Below are 21,249 nucleotides of genomic sequence, written 5' to 3'. Positions count from 1 at the left end.
GAAAGCCTTCCACACGTAAATCTTACCACTTTAAGTGGACTAGATTTACTAAGTAGTGCACACAAAAAAGTATAGACCCTTTCTCTTGCCCCACTTCTTCTTTACTAGATTACCTATGCCACCTTTCGGATTCTGGTCTCCAGACATCCTCTGTAAGGGACACCTAAGTGCCATAGCGGCATACCACAAGGGAATAGGGGATGCGCCAATAACAGCGCAACCCCTAGTAAGTCTGTTTATGAGAGGCTTACTTCACCTTAAGCCTCCCATTCGACCACCGGCCACTGAATGGGACCTCAATATAGTACTGACGAGACTCATGCGGTCACCATTTGAGCCTCTACATTCCTGTGATGAAAAATTTCTTACATGGAAAGTATTTTTCTTAGTAGCCATTACATCAGCTAGGAGGGTCAGTGAGTTACAAGCTCTTGACACATACTCACCCTACACAAGGTTCTTGCATGATAGAGTAGTCCTTCGTACTCACCCCAAATTCCTTCGAAAGTAGTAACGGATTTTCACATTAATCAGTCAATAGTCTTGCCTACTTTCTTTCCAAGACCTCATTCTCACCAGGAAGAGAGAGTCTTACACACATTGGACTGTAAACGTGCGCTAGCCTTTTACCTGAACCGCATGGCGGTCCATAGGAAATCCACCCAAATCTGTTTCTTTCGACAAAAATAAACCAGGAGTTGCGGTAGGAAAATAGACTCTCTCCAACTGACTAGCAGACTGTATCGAATTCTGTTATGAAAAAGCAAAAATTCCTCTCCAGGGGCGAGTAAAAGCACACTCAGTAAGGGCTATGTCTACATCAGTAGCACACTATCGTTCAGTGCCCATTCTTGACATATGTAAAGCTGCAACATATGTAAAGCTGCAACCTTTGCAGCTCATTACTGTTTGGATAAAGAAGCACAACAAGATTCAGCATTTGGACAATCTGTCTTAAAGAACTTATTTCCAGTATAACACCAACTCCTTCTACATCCATCCTGCTGTGATTTTCATGCTGCTTCATTTCTTTTCCAGCAGTACACCAGTTGTTGTGCCTGTTGCACAAGTTGTATGCTGTTGGTTTAATGTAAGAATGACTCTGCCTGTAGCTTGCTAATCACCCATATGTGAGGACTATCATCCTGCTTGTCCTGAGATAAAGCAAAATTGCTTACCTTGTAATAGGTGTTATCCCAGGACAGCAGGATGTAGTCCTCACAGAACCCACCCGCCACCCCGCGGAGTTGGGTTCGATACGTTTTATTATTTTATTTTTTTAGCTCTCGCATACTGCTACAAACAAGACTGAAGGGAGACCCCTGTGGCTGAGAATATCATGGCATGCTGGACATGCTCAGTAGGCTCAGAGTGCCAGCCAAAAGTTTCTAGAAACTTTTGACAGAAGTTTTCCGTACCAGGGCTCCATCTGATGATGTCACCCATATGTGAGGACTATATCCTGCTGTCCTGGGATAACACCTATTACAAGGTAAGCAATTTTTGCTTTACTCTGACTATATCAAACATCAGCTCAGCAACATCCTGAAGCGAGGAAGTCTTTCGAAAGATGGGGACGGGTCTCTGGACTGATCCATGTCAGGTACTTCAACTTGCAGGAACACAGTGGCTCGAAGGGATCTTGAATGAGATGAGCCAGGACTACGTTAAGATCCCAGGACACAAAGGAGGCCGCAGGGGAGGTTTCAATGAAGCAAACCTCGCCTGAACCGGCTCACCACAGGATGCATTGAAATCGGTGAACCATCCACCTCGTAGTGGTAGGCCCCCATAGCACTGAGGTGCACTCTGACCGAATTTGTTTTCAGACCAGATTAGAAAGAGATAGCAAGTAGTCCAACAACTTGGGAGTAAGAAAAGAGAATGGATCTAAGTCATAGCTCTCACACCAAATAGAGAACTTCCTCCACTTCAAAGTGTATGACTTCCTGGTGGACAGCTTTCAAGAAGCCTTCAGGACAAGAGAGACATCCTCAGAGAGGTCAAGGGACTGCAGGACTAACCTCTCAACATCCAGACTGGTCAGACAGTGCCCGGAGGTTGGGATGGTGCAGCCTACCCTGATCCTGTGTGATCAGGTCGGGGGAGGTCCCTAGACTGATCAGTTCCCCGACAGAGTGGTCCCAAAGGATTGGGAGCCAAGCCTGTCTCGGTCAACAGGGGGATACGAGAATCATGGTCCCCTCATCCTGCTGGAACTTCAGGAGAGTCTTCAACACCAGCGGAAGTGGAGGGTATGCATACCGAAGGCCCTTGCATCAATGGTGGACAAAGGCATCTGAGGCTGGCCTCTTGGTTCCCCAGTGAAGGGAGCAGAAATTGCTCACTTTGTTGTTGTAGGGGGAGGCAAAGAGATCTATGTCCCAGAGGCGGGAAAGACGATTCGCTATTGCCTGGTCCAGGAACCATTTGTGGGGGTGGAACGCTCGGCTCAGGTGATCCGCCACCACATTCTCTGATCCTGCTAGGTATCCCGCCTGGAGCAGAATTCCCTGGAACTGGGCCCAGTCAAATTTGGACAGCCTCCTGGCAGAGGAGGAGTGATCCAGTACCTCCTTGCTTGTTGATGTATCACATTGCTACCTGGATGTCGGTCTGGACCAGGACCACTCAACTGGATAGGCAATCCCAGAACGCCCAGAGCACACCTGATCGCCTGAAGTTCCAAGATGTTGATCTGGCCAAAAGCCTCCTGAGCTGACCAGTGAGCTTGTGTGTGGAGGCCATCCACATGAGTCCCCCTGCCCAGGATGGAAGCATTCGTAGTGAGCACAACCTGACATGGTGGAGTCTGAAAGGACGCCAGGTTGGGGAGAATTTCCCACCAGAACAAGGAGACCTGGAGGGGTGGCGTGATGCGCACCCGCACACTAAGATCCTGGGAGGCCTGGCACCAGGGCTCTCCAAATGTGCAAGCGGGCCACAGGGGTGACATGGACCGATGCAGCCATGTAACCCAACAACCGACGCATAAGGCGGTTGTTGGGTCACAGGCTCTCATCAGCTGGAGTGGACCAAACTCACCAGAGACACTAGAGCAAGCGCTCGATCGTGAAAAAGGAAAGCCCGGCCTTGGGTTGTATCCAGGTGGGCCCCGATGAAGTCCAACTGAGTTGATGGAACAAGATGGGACTTTGGTTAGTTGATGACAAACCCAAGGGATTCCATCACCCGTATGGTAAGGTGAGGGAATGAAGCACCCCTTCACGTGTTGCTGCCTTGACCAGCCAATCATCCAAGCAGGGGAAGACGTGCACCCCTAAGTTGACGAAGGTGTGTATCCACGACTGCCAAGCACTTAGTAAAGACACATGGGGCCGAGGCCAGTCCGAACGGCAACACCTCGAAGGTGTGTATCCACGACTGCCAAGCACTTGGTAAAGACACATGGGGCCGAGGCCAGTCCGAACGGCAACACCTCGTACTGGAAGTGATTGTTGCCTACCAGGAATCGTAGCTACTTCCTGTGACTGGGGGAGATTCCTATGTGGGCACAGGCGTCCTTTAGGTTGAGAGAGCAAAGCCAGCCCCCTCTTTGCAGAAGGGAAATCAGGGTGCCCAGTGAGGCCATCTTGAACTTTTCTCTTCATAGATATTTGTTCAAGGCTCTCAGGTCTGGCCCCACGACGAACAGGAGGGAGAGTCCATTGGGACACTCAGGAAATTTAACCCTCAAGGGATGGACAGGACCCACTGATCTGAGGTGATCTATGGCCATTGGTTCTGGAAGGACTGTAGCTGATGTCCAACCAGGGGCGGCAAGGCCAAGGGTAGGGGTACCGGGCTTATGCTCCCTCAGGACCAGTCAAAACCCCGGGGCAGGGTTTTGCTGGGGAGCCAACTGAGGTCTGGGAGTCCGCTGTTGTCGAGAGCGGCCCCTTGAATTCTCTTGCAGCACATGAGTACGTGGGTCCGGAGGATAATATTTCCTCTGGCAATAAAATGACCTTCTGCTGCCCTGACATGAGGACTTCATGCTGAGGATAGAGGGTCCAAAGTGCTGGCAGAGAGATGCTGAAGGGTCTCATGGTGGCCCTTCAGCTGAGCCACAGCATCCCGCATCTTGTCCCCAAACAAGTTCTCCCCAGTACAGGACAGGTCAGCGAGCTTATCTTGGACCTCTTGGTACCAGGCCCCAATGTTGATGGGACCTCTTGGTACCCGGCCCCGGGTACGATGGAGGTCGATGCCTCCTCTCCGCGGGATCACTTTGGGGGCAGCACGGAGGACCCCGGTGCTGCCCTGAGCCCGGCACTGTGTGATGATGGTGACCGGTGCCAATGCTTCCGAGGTTTCCCAGTGCTCGTTCTGGTCTTTACCTGGTGCCGAGGATGGAGATGATCCTGAGGTCCTGGAGCGTGACAACACTGAAAAAGGCCTATCCCCAGCCCCACACTCACGTGAAGGCGCCGGAGGAGTGGACACCGAGGGAAGCAGCTCCATTAGTTCCCCACGGTCCTTGGGAGTAGAGGCGTCCAACACCAGAATCAAAGGGTCAGATTTTTTTTTTTAAGAAACAAAGTGTTTTTCCATTTTATCAAGTCGAGCCAGACGACCCTTGGAGGTCATTTGGTCGTGAAGACAACACCCCCTGGATATTGTGTGATGCCCCCAGGCAGAGGATGCAAATGTCATGTGGATCCGTAATACACATGGTCCGCGGACACTAGGGGTATTGGCAAAAACCCAACAATGCCATGAAAAAGAGCCGGCGAGCAGTCAATGACCAATGGATACAGAGGATGACAGTCGGGAATCAATCGCAAAGAAGGTACAAAAAAAGCTTACCTTGCTGCCCTGAAGCACCAAAGGAAGGGGGCCCAGCGCAGATAAGTACCGAAAAAAGTATCGAGAAAGACTCTGTTGAGCTCCAAAAACCCATGAGGCAAACAGCTCCATGGAAAAGAAGAGATTGAAGGGGAACCCCACGTGGACGCGTGGATAGTGGCATGCTGGGATGCTCAGTGTGCCTAGTCAAAGTTCTAGAAACTTTGACAGAAGTTTTCCGTGCCAGGTTCCATCCAATGATGTCACCCATGTGTAAGGACTAACATTCTGCTTGCCCTAGGAGAAATGTGTTTTCTTAGCATGAGTAATGCTAAGGATTCAGGAGTGTGGAACTTGCACAATTTATGCAATGACACTGCACATGCTGAGTCTATGTAACCAAACTCATACATGGTATAAATATGTATAATAATTAGTCTCAACTATGAGCAATTTCATGTATATTCATGATGGCTCTCCTGAAAATCTGGGAAGCCCTGGCTGAGAGAATGGAGCTAATGCTGAAAATCTGAGCAGTACCTTTGTGTGTATAATATGAAGGAGTTCTGTGAGTGACAAAGCATTCCATCAGTCAGCACAAGATAAGGAGAGGTGAGGTCCTTTGTTATGGCTGTCATCCCACCACAAAGCCAAACCCACTAGTAAATGGTGATCCTATACTGACATCTTTCTAAGATCTCATGTTGCCAGCTAGTGACAATATCTCAGTCATGTGTTTATTCATTACTGTTTCAAGAGCAGAGCTGCTTGTGTCACAGTATTCACCTGTGGCCTCCTGCAGTGTCCATTTAGTCTTCCACAAACACTTATGCAAAGACCTGGGAGGGACAGCAGACTCCTCTCCATTCAAGATCCCCGTCTTCTGGCCAGTTCAGCAAGTCCCTCCTGAATCTGCTTCACTGAGATGATGTCGCCTTTCTGCTCTGCCTGTTTCAGTGCTTCCTCATATATCCGTTGGGCTTCTGCAAAGCTTTCTGTATTCCAAGAGACAACAGTATGGCAGGAGAATGTGTAAACAGGAAGGGGCTGGACCAAGTCTTTCAAACACAACCTAACCAGCACTGGGGGCTGCTACTCATCAAGACTGAACTGGTAGGGGGAAGTCACAGCACTAGAGCCTTTCACCAGTGGGTGACTGGTTCAGATCCTGCTCAGATGTGTAGGAAATTAAAAAGATAACCCATGTAAAAGAGGGTGATGGTTAGTTTCAAGTTCTTAAATCATGACTTGTTAAGTAGGAATCCTATTTGTGAATTTTTCCGTAAATCTGGTTACTTTTGTGACAAAGGACACCAGCTCTGGAATGTAGGGCTGAACTACACCGGCGATGCTATGGTTGGGAGTCTCTTCTAAAATAGCAAGGGGAAGTTGCAGGGAGACTTGATCTGTACATTAGGATCTGCCCATGCCTGCCTGGGCAGCAAGTGTGCTGTTGTCTATAGGCAGAGGTCTGCCCTACCCTTTCCCATGCTACCGTCCCTGTAGGTGAGGGTCTCGGTTACCTTTGTGCATAAGGATTCCTGCCAGGTTTCCCAACATAATGTGCTGCTCCGGATGTTCTGTCTGCCTTGCCAACTCCAATGCCCGTTTTGCATGAATATATGCATTGTCATGGGCACCCTGGGCATCCATCACCATGGCTAAGTCATTCATGAGGATCAAAGTCTGCAGAAGAACAGGCAGGTCAGAGGCTGAGAATGATGGAAGCAGGAGAAGTGGCAGCAGGACATCCAGGTGAAAAGGGGATGCAGGAAGGGAGAAACAATGGCAGGACATGCAAGGGATGGGGAGAAAAAGGAGCAACAGGAGATGGTCTGATGGGGCAGGTAGGGAGGAGAGGCATTAGGTCATCTCATTGAGGGGAATAATGGTAATTGGAAGGGAGGAACAGGCAACAGCACACCTAGATGAGAAACTGGCAACAGAAGCAAAGGTCCATTAAGGCACCTGTGAAATAATTTTTGTTTGGTTATAAAGCAGCAGGATGCTTGCCAGGTTCTTATGGCCTGGACTGGCCACTGTTGGAAACAGGATGCTGGGCTTGATGGACCCTTGGTCTGACCCAGTATGGCATGTTCTTGTGCTATGGTGGACAGAAGCACGATCTGCACTACAGCAGATGCTCGTTACAAATCTACAGAATCCAGGAGAAGAAATGAAATTCTGTCTTAGACCTCAAGGCTGAATTACTCTTTTGCACTAATCTGCTTTAACCCCCTCTTCTGTGGTACGGTTTCTTATGCAAGAGTCCCTGGCTTTCTTCTTTGCTTTCTGGATATCAGAACATTTCCACAATGATTCTCCTCCACCTCCCCACCCCTGACCTGAGGATGTGTTTCTCCCTGCTCCTCTCGGCAGATCTTCAAGGCTTTTTCATACATGCTTTGCGCGCGGGACAGTTGTTTATTGGCCAAAAGATAGCGACCATAGGAATCCAGGCTCATTCCCAGCAAGAGACGGGTGTTGGATTTCTCTGCAGCTTAAAAAAAAAGTCACAATATATCTGTTGACTCTTTTGGCGGAAGGGGTGTGATCAAGGTGGTAAGGTGCTGACTCTAAAGCTAAGCAGAATTCAAATACGAAAATTGATTCTTACCTGCTATTTTCACTCCTGTAGTACCATGGATCAGTCCAGACTCCTGGGTTTATGCATCCCTGCCAGCAGATGGAAACAGAGAAAGTTTCATGGACACTGCTTCATAATCCCTGGTGCCACCTGCAGTTCCTCAATATTGACCTGTACCCAAGCACAAAACATTTGCAAAACTTGTAAAACTTGAAAAAACCTTTCCAACTAGTCTGTATTCCATACCCTCAAAAATTTGTAGATTGCATCAAAAAATTACAGCTGAGCGGACGTCTCTCCACCTCCATAGATCTGGCAGGTTCTGGACTGATCCGTGGTATTACAGGAACAAAATGTAGCAGGTAAGAACCAATTTTCCTTTCTCTGTACATACCCAGATCAATCCATTCTCCTGGGATGTACCAAAACTCCCTACTTAGGGTGGGACCTGGAGAGTCCCGCTCGCAAGACATTCTTGCCAAACAACCGAGACTCTGGATCCCCTACATCTAGACGGTAGTGCCTTGCAAAAGTATGCAGTGACTTCCAAGTTGCCATGCTACAAATTTCCTGTGGTGAAACCAACTGAACCTCCGCCCATGAAGTTGCCTGAGACCGTGTAGAGTGAGCCCTCAAACCTTCAGGTACCTGACGCCCCTTGAGAATGTATGCCGACCCAATAGCCTCCTTGAGCAACCTCGCAATGGTAGCCTTGGAAGCCTGGGTATCTTTCTTCGAACCACTCCATAAAATGAAGACGATCAAACCTCCTAAAATCATTCGTTACCTTGAGATATCTCAACAAAGCCCTGCGGACATCCAACAGCTAAAGCTCTCATGCATTAGGCGCAGAAGCCTCCAATTCCGGAAAAGCCAGAAGCTCCACCATCTGATCAACATGAAAAGCCGATACCACCTTCTGAAGAAATGAGGGGACCATCTGCAAGGGCACTCCTGAGTCCGAGATCTGAAGGAATAGATCGCAGCAAGATAAAGCCTGCAACTCAGAGATTCTCCTTGCCGAACAAATGGCCACTAAAAAGACAACCTTTAAACTCAAATCCTTAATCGTCGCTCTGCGGAGAGGTTCAAAGGGAGCCTCACACAAACCTCGGAGAATGAGATTAAGATTCCAGGATGGATAAACTCTCCTCACCGGAAGGTGCAAATTCTTAACCCCTGAAGAAATCTAACCACATCGGGATGAGAAGACAACAGGCAACCCTCAATTTTACCTCGCAAACAAGCAAGAGCCACTACCTGATCAAACCTTCTTGAAGACAAGATAAAATCTGAGATACTGAAGATCGTAAGGCCTGAACTCCTTTAGTTATACACCAGGCCTCAAAAACCTTCCAGACTCTGACATATGACAATGAAGTAGATGTCTGTCTAGCCTGCAGAAGAGTAGCAATGATCCCCTCTGGGTACACTCTTCGTCTCAAACGTCGCCTCTCAAAAGCCAAGTCACTGGACAAAAGTGATAACCTGATCTGAAAATACGGGGTCCTGATGAAGAAGGCGTGGAAGACAACTGAAGCGTAACGGCCCATCCACTGCCATGTTGACCAGATCCGCGAACCACGGCTGACGTGGCCACTCTGGGGCTACCAACAACACTTTGCCCAGGTGTCTCCCTACCCGACGCAACACCTTGCCTAGCAGAGGCCAGGGGAGAAATATGTAAAGCAGAACCCCCTGAGGCCAGGGTAGGACCAAAGCGTCAACTCCCTCAGCCCCGAATTCTCGTCTTCGGCTGTAAAAGCGAGATGTCTTCGCGTTGAGATAAGTCACCTTTAGATCCACATGGGGACAGCCCCACCTCTCTCGGATGAACTGCATTGCTGAATTGGACAATTCCCACTCCCCTGAATCTAGCATCCTGCAACTTAGAAAATCCGTTTGGACATTTTTGACACCTGCGATGTGTGACGTCGCTATCTGAACCAAGTGTTGTTCGACCCAAAGAATTATCTCCTGCGCCTCCTGGGCCACTGCTCAACTCTTCGTTCCTCCCTGCTGATTGATGTATGCTACAGTTGTCACATTGTCCAACAAAACCCTCACCAATCGGCCTCTAACCAAAGGCAGAAAAGCAAGTAATGCTAACCTCACTGCTTTGATCTCTAAGCAACTGACAGACCAAGAGGCTTCTTCCGCAACAGGGATGGTCATCATCTTTGTGACTGCCGACACTGCAGCATCCACCTTTGGAAGGGAAAAGAGATCCAACGTATGTTCCGGCAAAGGATACAACTTTGTCATCGCCCTTCCCACTCTCAAGTCAGAGTTGGAAGCTCCCCACTCCTGATCCACCATCTTCTTCACAGACTTATCAAAGGGAAAGACTCTCGGGGGACCCCTTCCATCCTGGGCCAACTGTCGCTGGCACACTGCTCCCCATCCAGAAAGACTGGCATCGGTAGTAAGAATTACCATATCATGAACCTCAAGTTCGACACCACAAATTAGATTGGACATTGGCAGCCACCAAGGCAGACTGTTCCGCACATAAACCTTGAGTAGTACGGGCACATGCAACTCCTCCAACAATGGATTCCACTGCGCCAACAGAGCTCTCTGTAGCGGTCCTATACGCACAAAGGCCCACGGTACCCACTCCAGTGTTGAAGCCATTGAGTCTAGGCACCTGCAAAAAAAATCCCAGGCTCTGGGGACTTGCAAAGCCAACAAGTGCCGGATTTGCCTCTGTAACTTGCACACTCTCTCCTCAGACAGAAACACCTTGCCCTTTCAGTGTCGAACCGAGCTCCCAAATAGAGTCTGAAACGGATTCAGGTGGCTCTTTGCCAAATTCACCACCCAGCCTAGAAATTCCAGAGTCTTTATTACCTTCTGCACCCCAGATCGACAACTTCTGACTTTGCGCCGATGAGCCAGTCATCTAGATAAGGATGCACCAGTACTCCCTCATGCCGTAATGCTGCTGCAGCCATCACTATTATCTTGGTGAAAGTGCATGGCGCTGTGGCTAGGCAGAAAGGGAGAGCCTGAAACTGGAAATGCTAACACTGTACCATTAACCTCAGAAACCATGGGAGTAGGTAGGTAGGCCTCTGTCAGATCCAAAGAAGCCAGGAACTCGTCCTTGCGCACTGTCACAATTACCAACCACAGGGACTCCATCCAGAACCTCGAGTCCTTTAACGCCACATTTACCCATTTCAAGTCTAGAATCAGACAGAAAGAGCCTTCTTTCTTTGGAACTATGAAGTAAATAGAATTCCGACCTTTGCCCCTTCACCCTGAGGAACTGAATCACTGTTCCTAATTCCAGTAATCTAACGTCTCCCTAACCGCCCAACGCTTTTCCAATGACCCGATGGGGAAGATCAGAATAAGGTCACGAATGAGCAGAGCAAATGTAATGTGTAACCATCTCTTATTAGGCTGAGGAGCCACTGATCCTGAGTGATCTTGGCCCACTCCCTGTAAAATCTAGCTAGACGACCCCCTATACAAGGAACGGCGGAGTGGATAGGCCTCACCTCATTGTAAGGATTTAGCCCCTGTAGCCCCGCTTCCTGTGGAAGCCCGGAATGGCCTTCGACCGCCTCGAAAGGACTGCCCCCAGGACTGACCTCGAGGAGCGAACTGTTTCTGCGAAGCTGGGGCTCCTCTCGCATGACATGACCTCCTGACATCATGAAACCGCAACACAGACTGAAAAGACTGCTTGCCCTTAGGCTTGTCTTCCAGCAACTTAAGCACCTTATTCTCTCCCAGATCCTTCATCAAGTGCTCCAGATCCTCTCCAAATAAAAGGCGTCCCTTGAAAGGCAACGAATCCAACTGCAACTTAGATGACACATCTGCCGACTAGTTATGCAGTCACAACAACCACCTGGCTGACACAGCGGATCTCATAATATGTGACAAAGTTCTCCCAAGTCATATAAGGCAACCGCCATGTACACAACTGACGCCTCCAAGCACTCAGCTTTAGCCATCTCGTCACCAGATTTCCCCTGCCCATCCCGAAGCTGTTGAACCCAGAGCAGGTCCAAAGAAACAAACTGGAAACCGATCCAATATTGCAAGTAGCCACCAAGCGGAAAGGATCGGTACACACCAATAAAGTCACTTGGTGTGTACCGAACCCAAAACAGGCAAGCTCTTTGCATAAAGCTGGAGCAAATAGCCGCCAGCAGGCTCAGGGCCAACACTTCAAAGATACTCTTGAGGTGAATCTCCAACTTCCGATCCTGAAGTTACTTCAACGTCGCAGAACCCGCAACGGGGATCGTCATCTTCTTTGTGACTGCAACACCGCAGCGTCCACCTTTGGAAGGGAAAAGAGATCCAATGTCTGTTCCGGCAAAGGATAGAGCTTTGCCATCACCCTTCCCACTCTCAAGCCAGAGATGGAAGCTCCCCACTCCCGATCCATCATTTTCTTCACAGATTTATGATAGGGAAAGGCTCTCAGGGGACCCCTAAGCCCATCCAGGACTGGATCCGCTCCTCCTATGTCTGAGTCTTCCTGCGGGAATTTTAGCCCAAGCTCCTTTAGGACCTAAGGAATCAAAGGACCTAAACTCCCCCTTCTGGAACAAGCGGAGTACCTTAGGGTCATCCCCCTCCGAAATTGGAATATCATCCGGATCATCCGCTAGAGACAAGCCGGCCACGTCCGATCAACTCCCTGGTCCCGTGTCAACAATGCCCCAAGCCCTGGGGGTCTCCTGCAATCCAACAGAGTCATCTGAGTCCTTACCAGCGTACACAGGACCCAGTAAATGCTGTCCCCAAGGGAGGCCTTTTACCCTGGGACTACTCAGTCCTAGAAGCCAAGCCCAGCCCTGCCTGCTGAGCCAAATAAGCTTCATGAAGCAGGACAAAATCAGCAGAGAAAGTGGGAGGAGCCTTCAGGAACTGTATGGCCTCAGCACTAGAGGTTGCAGGTACAGGCAGATTTGAGACTGCCCCCCTCCCCTCTATGGAGGTCGGGTGGGCCGGAGAAAGCCTCAGGGGAAAATCTCCCTCCTCCTCCGTCTGCGCAGACAGCGCTGCTGGAGCAGCCAAGAAGGTCACTGTTCCCGCGCTGACGGAAGTCAGGGGCTCGACATGGACCGCACTTCGGCGCTCAGAAAAAGCCATCGTGGGAGAGCCTTAATGCCGCTTCCTTCATTTTGCGGCTGCCAGGGGCTCAGAAGGTCCCTCTCCCCATGATACGCAAGCCGCACATAGCCCTAAGTAGCTCAGGCATGCCGGCACTGCTCCACATGCTCAGGAGACAAAGCCGTGAACCATCCTCTACTTGGTGGGAACCCCCCCACCAAGCTCAAAGCACTACCACAATCGGGAGAGGTGGAAGAAGCCTTTCCCCTGTTGCTGACAATGGTCGGAGGGAGAGAGCCACCTGCGTGAGACCTAATGCTTTACCTGAAAACCTGGTCTCTCAGCTCCTCTTTTTATTTTTTTTTTAAACAACTTTAAACAAATCTGGCCAGTCTCTCCTCATATGGAACACAGAGCTGTCCAGCTCAAATTCAGCCAAATTAAAAAAAAAAAAGAGATAAAAGCTGAATCAAAAAACCACCAGAATTTTAAAAAGGAAAAGGCAAGCTGAGCCACAAAGCACCAGCTGCCCTGAGCCTGCAGCTGCCTAAGCAGCCTTGTGAAGGAGAGGGATCTGGACTATCAGATTTATACCCCACAGACTAATGGATCGAGCATACAAAAAGGTCTCAGACTTCCAGCTCATCCACCTCAAACAAGGAACGATCCCACCAGGACCCAAACACCCCTGGGAGGAAAGGCTCAGAAAAAGAAAAAAAAATAAAGAACTCTCCAGACTGCAGAACTGCAGGTTTTGGACCAACCACCATCTGCTGGAGACAGAGAAATACCGAGGAACTGCAGGTGGCACCAAGGATTAACATAGAAATGAAGGCAGAAGACGACCAAACAGTCCATCCAGTCTGCCCAGCAAGCTTTCACAGTTATTTTTCTCATACTTATCTGTTACTTTGACTGCAGAGGTCAGAGCCCTTATTGGTAACTTTTTTGGTTCTAATTTCCTTCCACCCCTGCCATTGATGTAGAGAGCAGTGCTGGAGCTGCATAAAAGTGAAGTATCAAGCCTAACCGCCGCAATAAGCAAGCTACTCCCACGCTTGTTTACCCAGACTATGCAATTCAGACCTTGTTGGTAGTTGTCTGAATGTACATCCTCTTATCTTCATTCCCCCCTGCCATTGAAGCAGTAGGCTGTGCTATATACGTATTCAAAGTGAAGCATCAGGCTTAATTGGTTTGGGGTAGTAACCGCCACAACAAGCAAGCTACTCCCACGCTTATTTGTTTACCCAGACTATGCAATTCAGACCTTGTTGGTAGCTGTCTGAATGTACATCCTCTTATCTTCATTCCCCCTGCCGTTGAAGCAGTGAGCTGCGCTATTATGTATTCAAAGTGAAGTATCAGGCTTAATTGGTTTGGGGTAGTAACCATCGCAAAGCAGGGTCAGTGAAACTTTCTCTGTCTCTATCTACTGGCAGGGATGCATAAACCCAGGAGTCTGGACTGATCCACGTATTTTCAGGGAACAGCATGTTCAGTCATAGCAAATCACAAAGCATCAAAACCTCTTAGAGGCCCTCTATCCCAGCCCTCGAGACACAAAGTCTCACTTCGTAAATACATACACTGGTTCTTTCAAGATCTCAGAGACAGAGCACATGGCGTTTTCTCTAAAAGAACAAAGGGAGACGGAAATTTGTCTACCATAGGCTGCGAGAAGAACCTCTGCTGCCTGAGTACACCCAAGATAAATGTATCTTTAAAGGTAGTGGAGCTTGGGAGAGCTGAAAGGAGAGTTGAATCACAGCAGGCTGGTGAAAAGCAAGGGGAACATGGAGTAAAGAAGATAAGATTCTCCTATCTGTGAGTGTTTGGTTGTCCTGCTGGGGTGTAAAGAGTTGGGAAAAGCATGGATAACTCTCCCATTAGATTAACGAGTCCCATTCCCGGGGCAACACACTATCAACAGCAGGAAAAATCCCTCTTTGCTCCCACACACCTGTCAGTATGTTCTCTGGGAGATCTTTCTGCTTTTCCATCTTTTCTTCCAATGTTAAAATGCAAAACTGGTAGCCAGCAAGGGCCAGCTGGTGCCTAGAGAACAGCAAGTAAAAATGAAACATCAGCAGAGCTGCTTCCCATGGCTCCTCTGTATTAACACTTTTGAATAACAGAAAGATTAGGGGGCACTCCATGAAGTTAGCAAGTAGCACACATCTAAGACTAATCGTAGAAATTTTTTTTTTCACTCAACGCACAATAAAGCTCTGGAATTTGTTGCCAGAGGATGTGGTTAGTGCAGTTAGTGTAGCTGGGTTCAAAAAAGGTTTGGATAAGTTCTTGGAGGAGAAGTTCATTAACGGCTATTAATCAAGTTTACTTAGGGAACAGCCACTGCTATTAATTGCATCAGTAGCATGGGATCTTCTTAGTGTTTGGGTAATTGCCAGGTTCTTGTGGCCTGGTTTGACCTCTGTTGGAAACAGGATGCTGGGCTTGATGGACCCTTGGTCTGAGAACCGTCGTCCAGGACTACACTGAAGCAACAGGGGCACTAGCAGCTGACAGGAGTCACTGATGCAGCCCTGTTCCAAAAGGGTTAAACTTATAGATCTAGGGTTTGCAGGTTTCCCTCATAGCTCACTTAAAGTTCAGTGTAACAGTTCAGTTACCATTTGTTCATGAACCAAAGTTCTTAAAGACTACCTTCCTCACAGCAAACAGTGCACCAGAGTCCTCAGAGATCACAGTGACACCGTCCTAACAAAACTTAAATTGCCATGACCAGCATGGCCCACATCCTGAAAGGTATTTTCTCAGAACTAATGGGCCCAGATACGTTTGGGATCCCTGCAATTAGCTGCAGTAAAATGGAAAAATTTCCCTTATCTGTTAATTTTCTTTCCATTAATCCTGCTACACCAGTCTAGGCTTCACTGGTGGGTTATTTCCCCCTACCGCTGATGGAGGCAGAGAACACTAGTTTTTTTCCATTGTAACATCATTGCCACTACTAGGGGTGGTGCAGCACCAGAAAAATTGAGTATTTTTTGCCTCCAGCTGATGATAGGACCTGGTGGTGGAGCTGCTCAATACCTCAGATGTTTCCGGTACTGCACCACCCTTATAGTGGCAATGATTTCACAATGGAAAAAAAAAAAGCCATGTTCTCTGCCTCCATCTGCTGATAGGGGGAAACAATCCATGAGTGAAGCCTGGGCTGGTATAGCTGAATGACATGGAAGGGCAGTTTACCAGCAGAGATTTAAAAGCAACCTTCAAAGTAATTCTGAGCACTCTATACGAAAATTATTCCTTACCTGCTAATTTTCGTTCCTGTAGTACCAAGGATCAGTCCAGACAGTGGGTTATGTCCCCCGTCCAGCAGATGGAGTCAGACAAAGCTTCGGAGGGTGCTGTCATATTAACCAGTGCACCCTCTGTAAGAGCTCAGTATCTCTCTGATGCCAGCAGATAGGAGTAGGGGAACCTGGAGCATCCCCTGCATGGAGGATATTTTCCTCTATTGTATATCTATTTCTAAGTATTTCCTTTAAGGTTGGATCGAGTTAGTTTAATTAAAAAAAAAAAAAAAAAAGCAAAGGAGGAAGGAAAGTTTGTGTGGCTTGCAGGCAGTTCTGCTTCAGTCATTTCTCCCCTCCTATTCCCTCCCTCCCTCTTCTTTTGGGTAAGTGGATTTCTTGCTTTTATTTGTGAACTTTTTCCTTTCAGCTTCGGAGCTGTGATTGGGGTGGTGGAAGCTGGTGGTGCCAGCCTCTCCCCACTTTCGCCACGAACTGCCCCGCGGCCCCAAGACATTCATTCCCCGGGGCCGCTGCAGCAGAGAGGTGATATTCCTCTGCTGCCGATCCGAGGGTACTCGGGGGAGCGCAGGCGTGTTTACCCGCTCCCCGCGGCGATTCTCTCCTCTGTCGGCCCCTCCGCGGCTCCCCCCCACCCCCCGGCTGAGAGCATGCCATGGCCGTCCCGCTGCTCGGCCTGCAGCGAGCCAGGGTTGAGATTATCGAGAGAGGGCATTTGTTCTAGGTGCCTCCCTGGTGGGGAGGGCACCTCCGGGCCGCTGGATAACTATTCTTCCCGCGCCTCAGCGCAACTCGGGCAGTGTGTGCTGGCCCCTTCTCCGCTTTCAGCGGGAACGGCGGCCATTTTGAATTCTCAAGAATGTGTTCTGCAGCCATCAGGGGAGGAAGAAGAGGATTCCTATGAAAGTCCTCCACCGATTCTGATGCCGGTTACTCCCTTAGTTACCCAGGGACCCCTGGATGACTCCTCGCTTGCCCCCCCCAGTCCCCCAGTTTTTTCCCCCAGAGTTTATTGTGCTTATGCACAACACCTACCTGCAGCGCCTGGAGGCTCCCAGGGCGCCCATTCCAGAACCACCTCTCGCCAAGACCCCCCAGTTATCTGATGCCCCGCAGGGGACCCAGGACACAGCAGGGAGGGGGGGCACCAGGGACCTCCCATGGGGTTCCCAGGGTACACTTTGCACCTCCCTCGCTGCTCAATACCTCAGATGTTTCCGGTACTGCACCACCCTTATAGTGGCAATGATTTCACAATGGAAAAAAAAAAGCCATGTTCTCTGCCTCCATCTGCTGATAGGGGGAAACAATCCATGAGTGAAGCATGGGCTGGTATAGCTGAATGACATGGAAGGGCAGTTTACCAGCAGAGATTTAAAAGCAACCTTCAAAGTAATTCTGAGCACTTTATAAACAAGATGCCTGCAGTCCCAGCCTCTCCCAGCAGGAGGCATTGGCTATGGGGTAGCCCACAGCTAACTGACAGTGACTATGATGCCTATACAGAAAATTACATTTTGTATATATTGAGATGTTTATATTATAGGGGAAAATTGGTTCTTACTTGCTAATTTTCTTTCCTTGAGTCCCACCAGACCAGTCCATTATCATGGGTTTTTCTCCCCTACCAGCAGATGGAGACAGAGAACAAAAGCTTCACTGCACTCTTGGTATTTAAATCTGAACTTTATTTATTTATTCATTCATTTAACTATATAACAAAGCCAAAACAACATCACCCTTATTTCCTTTGAGCAGGGGATTCAGTGAAAACCTCAATTTCAACTTAAAATCTCTCCTCCATGGATGGGTTGCAAGGAAAGAAAATTAGCAGGTAAGAACCAATCTTCCTTTTCTTATTGTCCCTCAGACCAATCCAGACGTATGGGATTTATTTATTTATAAAACTTGTATACCGCATAACCATTCCTATCAATAGCTTCATTTCAAATATATATATATATATAAAGACTTGGAAAGTTACTTAATAGCAATAAAGAAATGATTATTCTGCACTATATTAGCATTACATTTTTCAAAAACTGAAATCTACCTGACAAGGAGGTCAAATGTTATAGAGCTGCCCCAAGTTGAACTTGATGGGCATAAAATATCACTGTAAAACATGTTATGTGACCTGAGGATGCTCTTAGATAAAAGATTATCAATGAAAGTTCATATTTGCCATTTAATAAAAAATGCCTGAAGACTGGTACTGTGATGCCATACTCTTTCCCAAACAATAACACCTAGCTTCACAAAATGTCTCTCTGCTGGGGAATCACTTTCAACTCCTCTTAGGTTTATATTCAGGCAATGTATGAGTCTTAGACTCGCCCAAGAGTTTAACCAACTTCTCCAAAGAGCGTTTACCCCAAAGGGAAGAATACAAGTTGCAATTTTGACCACCCATCTGCAACCTGGTTACACAGCCACAATAAATATCCCACAGAGACCGCCATCATATTTCTAGCCGAAATCGGAACCAAATAATACAAGGAATCTGCAATGAAGGCTAAACCTGACTCCAGGCGCATTGCCTCCTCCTCGAAAACTGACTCCTCAGAATCCACCACCAGAATCTGCTGCACCCAAAGGAAGTAAGAGCAAGCCATAAAACTGCGAAACACTGCTGCCCTGAGCATCAAGGCAGACATCTCAAACATCTTCCTGAGATGAAGTTCCATCTTGCGATCCTGAGATCTTTAAGCAGCCCATAATCCTCAACTGATTTTGTGATTTACTTGTCACAGCCAAGACGACCAAGGTGGCCACACTGGGCAACAAAGAATTCCAAGATATCTTTGGGAAGAGGATACAATTTTGCCATGGTCTCCCAACCTTCAAGCCTGCCTCTGGAGTGTTCCACTTCTTAAATAAGGCTTTAATTGACTGATGGATAGGGAAGGTCCTAGGGGGACCCTTAAGCCCTCCAAAATGGGATCCTCCCACCTCCTGCTTGGATCCCTAATTCTGCCAGAATCTGAGCAATCATGGCTGGCAATTCCTCACATCTAAAAAGACAGACCACCCTGGAATCATCATTGTCTAATGAATCTCGCCTTCCTCCAGAGGTTCCTCGCCCCCATCCCCAGGGAGGTCTACTTCACCAGATGGGAGGAAGAAGATAGGGTTTGAGGGAACCAGCCCCACTGGCTATCAAACCCTCCTGGACAATTGAGTAGAAGATTGCGTGGGACTAATAGGCTCATCAACATGCATTTGCATGTTGCGGGCGCTATTAGTTTCGGAGTGGGTTGGCCGCGTGTTTTCCACGAGCTATTACCCCTTACTGTTGAGGCTGATGCAGTATGGTGTGCTCGACTGAGCGCACCGTTAGCCCCCGTTTGGCTGCGCGTTTTTAACGCACTATTTTTACCCCTTATACAGTAAGGGGTTATAGCACATGGAAAACGCGTAGCCAACCCTCCCCCAAAACTAATAGCGCCCGCAACATTCAAATGCAGCCAAGCCACACATTTTACTCTCAGAAATTAACTCCTGCCAAAGGACGCGCTAGTGTACCTAGTGCCTCCTTATTACCGCAGGCCCTCATTTGAATAGAAAATCGCGCGCATTGGGAGAGTGGGCGCTCGCCTCAGAGCGCTGGCTCTCCCGCACATTTTACTGTATCAGCCCGAGTGTAAAGGGCAAAAATAGCGAGTCGAAAACATGAGGCCAAACGGGGGCTAACGGTGAGCTTGGTCGAGCGCACCATACTGCATCGGCCTGAATAACAGATTGAGCAGACTCTCCTATTCTCCCCACACCAAATGGTCGAGACTCTGGAACTGATCTGTAGTATTTCAGGAACAAAAAAGTTAGCAGGTAAGAACCAATTTTCCTTTCCTGTTCATAACCCAGATCAGTTCAGACTCCTGGGATGTACCCGAGCTTCCCTAAACAGGGTAGGACTGCGAGAGTCCTGCTTGAAGAACACTTTCACCAAAGCCCATGGTCTCTGGAGCCTGGACATCCAAACGATAATGCCTGGTGAAAGTGTGCAACAACTTCCAAGTAGCCGCCCTACAAATCTCTTGTGGTGATACCTGCTGACATTCGGCCCAAGTCACTGCTTGCTACCGAGTAGAGTAAGCCCTTAAACCCTCAGGAATAGGATGTCCTTGACAGATCTGTGAATATAAAACCATAAGATATACCATACTGGATCAGACCTATCACTTCCTTCAACCACCGCATTAAGGTGGATTTTGAAGCTTTATGTCCCTTTTTTGCACCACTCCATAGCACAAAAAGATGATCCAAGACCCGGAAACTATTAGTGATCTTAAGATACCACAACACCGCCCACTTTACATCCAAGGGCCTCAACTCTCTCATGTGAGGTATTGCCGCATTCAGGTTTGGGAAGGCTGGAAGCTCTATCCATTGACTCAAGTGGAATGACGACGACACCACCTTCAGAAGGAAGGAAGGAACTGTATGCAACAAGATTTTGGGATCCGTAATCCTCAAAAAAGGATCCTTTCATTACAAAGCCTTAAGCACTGAAATCCTTCGAGTGGAAGAGACTTCCACCAGAAAAAACAATCTTTAAAGGTGATATCTTTCATAGTTGCCCTTCTAAGAGGCTCAAACAGAGTCATGCACATCCTCCGAAAACCCTTTCCACCTTAAACGCTTCCTCTCAAATACCAACTGCAAGACAGAAGCGAGCCGCCTGATCTGAAAATATGGAACCTTGGTGAAGACGTTTTGGCAGATGGCTGAACCGCAATGGGCCATCCACTGCTAGATTGATCAGTTCTGCAAATCACGGCCGTGGCCATGCTGGTGCCACTCAAATCATCTCTCCCGGATGAATCTCTACTTGCCGCAATACTTTGCCCACCAGCAGCCAGGGTGGAAACACGTACAAGAGAATATCCTGCGGCCATGGAAGCACCAAGGCATCGACCCCTTCTGCTCTGCGTTCCCTTCTGCGACTGAAGAAGCGTAGTGCCTTGGCATTTCACTAAGACGCCATCAAGTCCATGTAGGGCATGCCCCAACTGCAATAGATAAGATACATTGCTTCCTCCGACAACTCCCACTCTCCAGGATCCAGCTGTTGTTGACTGAGAAAATCCGCCTACACACTGTCTATCCCAGCTATGAAAGATGCCGCCAATAATGCCAGATGCTGCTCTGTCCAGCGAAGTAGCTCCTGGGCTTCCTGGTACCCTGCCGATTGATGGAAGCCACCGTCGTCACACTGTCTGACAAGATCCTTAGTGACAGACTGTGCAAGAGAGGCAGAAAGGTACGCAATGTGAACTGCACCACTCTCATCTCTAACCAATTGAAAGACAACCATGCCTCCTCTGTCAACAGTGGCATTGGCCAAATGAGTCTGGCATATAGCTCCCCATCCAGAGAGACTGGCATTGATGGTAACTACTATCCAATTTGGAACCTCCAAGTCATGCTGTGACTTAACTGTTCCCTACCAAGCCACCATGACAAACTGGACCTGGCTATGAATCTGTCTCTGCAATTTTCAAA

At 48.4% G+C, this 21,249-nt stretch overlaps 1 protein-coding gene across 1 annotated transcript in view; it reads right to left on the bottom strand.

Moving 5' to 3' along the window:
- Positions 1-1,411: 1,411 nt before the first annotated feature.
- The window catches only part of TTC19 (tetratricopeptide repeat domain 19), a 53,798-nt gene continuing 33,960 nt past the window's right edge, over positions 1,412-21,249 (bottom strand). Inside the window, exons 7-10 of the mRNA XM_029611269.1 lie at positions 14,421-14,515; positions 7,134-7,288; positions 6,312-6,474; positions 1,412-5,783 (exon numbers count right to left, since the gene is read on the bottom strand). Of these exons, the coding sequence (XP_029467129.1) occupies positions 5,656-5,783; positions 6,312-6,474; positions 7,134-7,288; positions 14,421-14,515 (541 nt within the window). The 3' untranslated portion in view covers positions 1,412-5,655. The remainder of the gene's footprint in view (positions 5,784-6,311; positions 6,475-7,133; positions 7,289-14,420; positions 14,516-21,249) is intronic.

Source organism: Rhinatrema bivittatum, chromosome 8, assembly GCF_901001135.1.
Source record: "Rhinatrema bivittatum chromosome 8, aRhiBiv1.1, whole genome shotgun sequence".
NCBI classification, from domain to species: Eukaryota; Metazoa; Chordata; class Amphibia; order Gymnophiona; family Rhinatrematidae; genus Rhinatrema; species Rhinatrema bivittatum.
The sequence above is the reverse complement of the archived record's forward strand: the minus strand, read 5'-3'. Positions and strand labels throughout refer to the sequence as shown.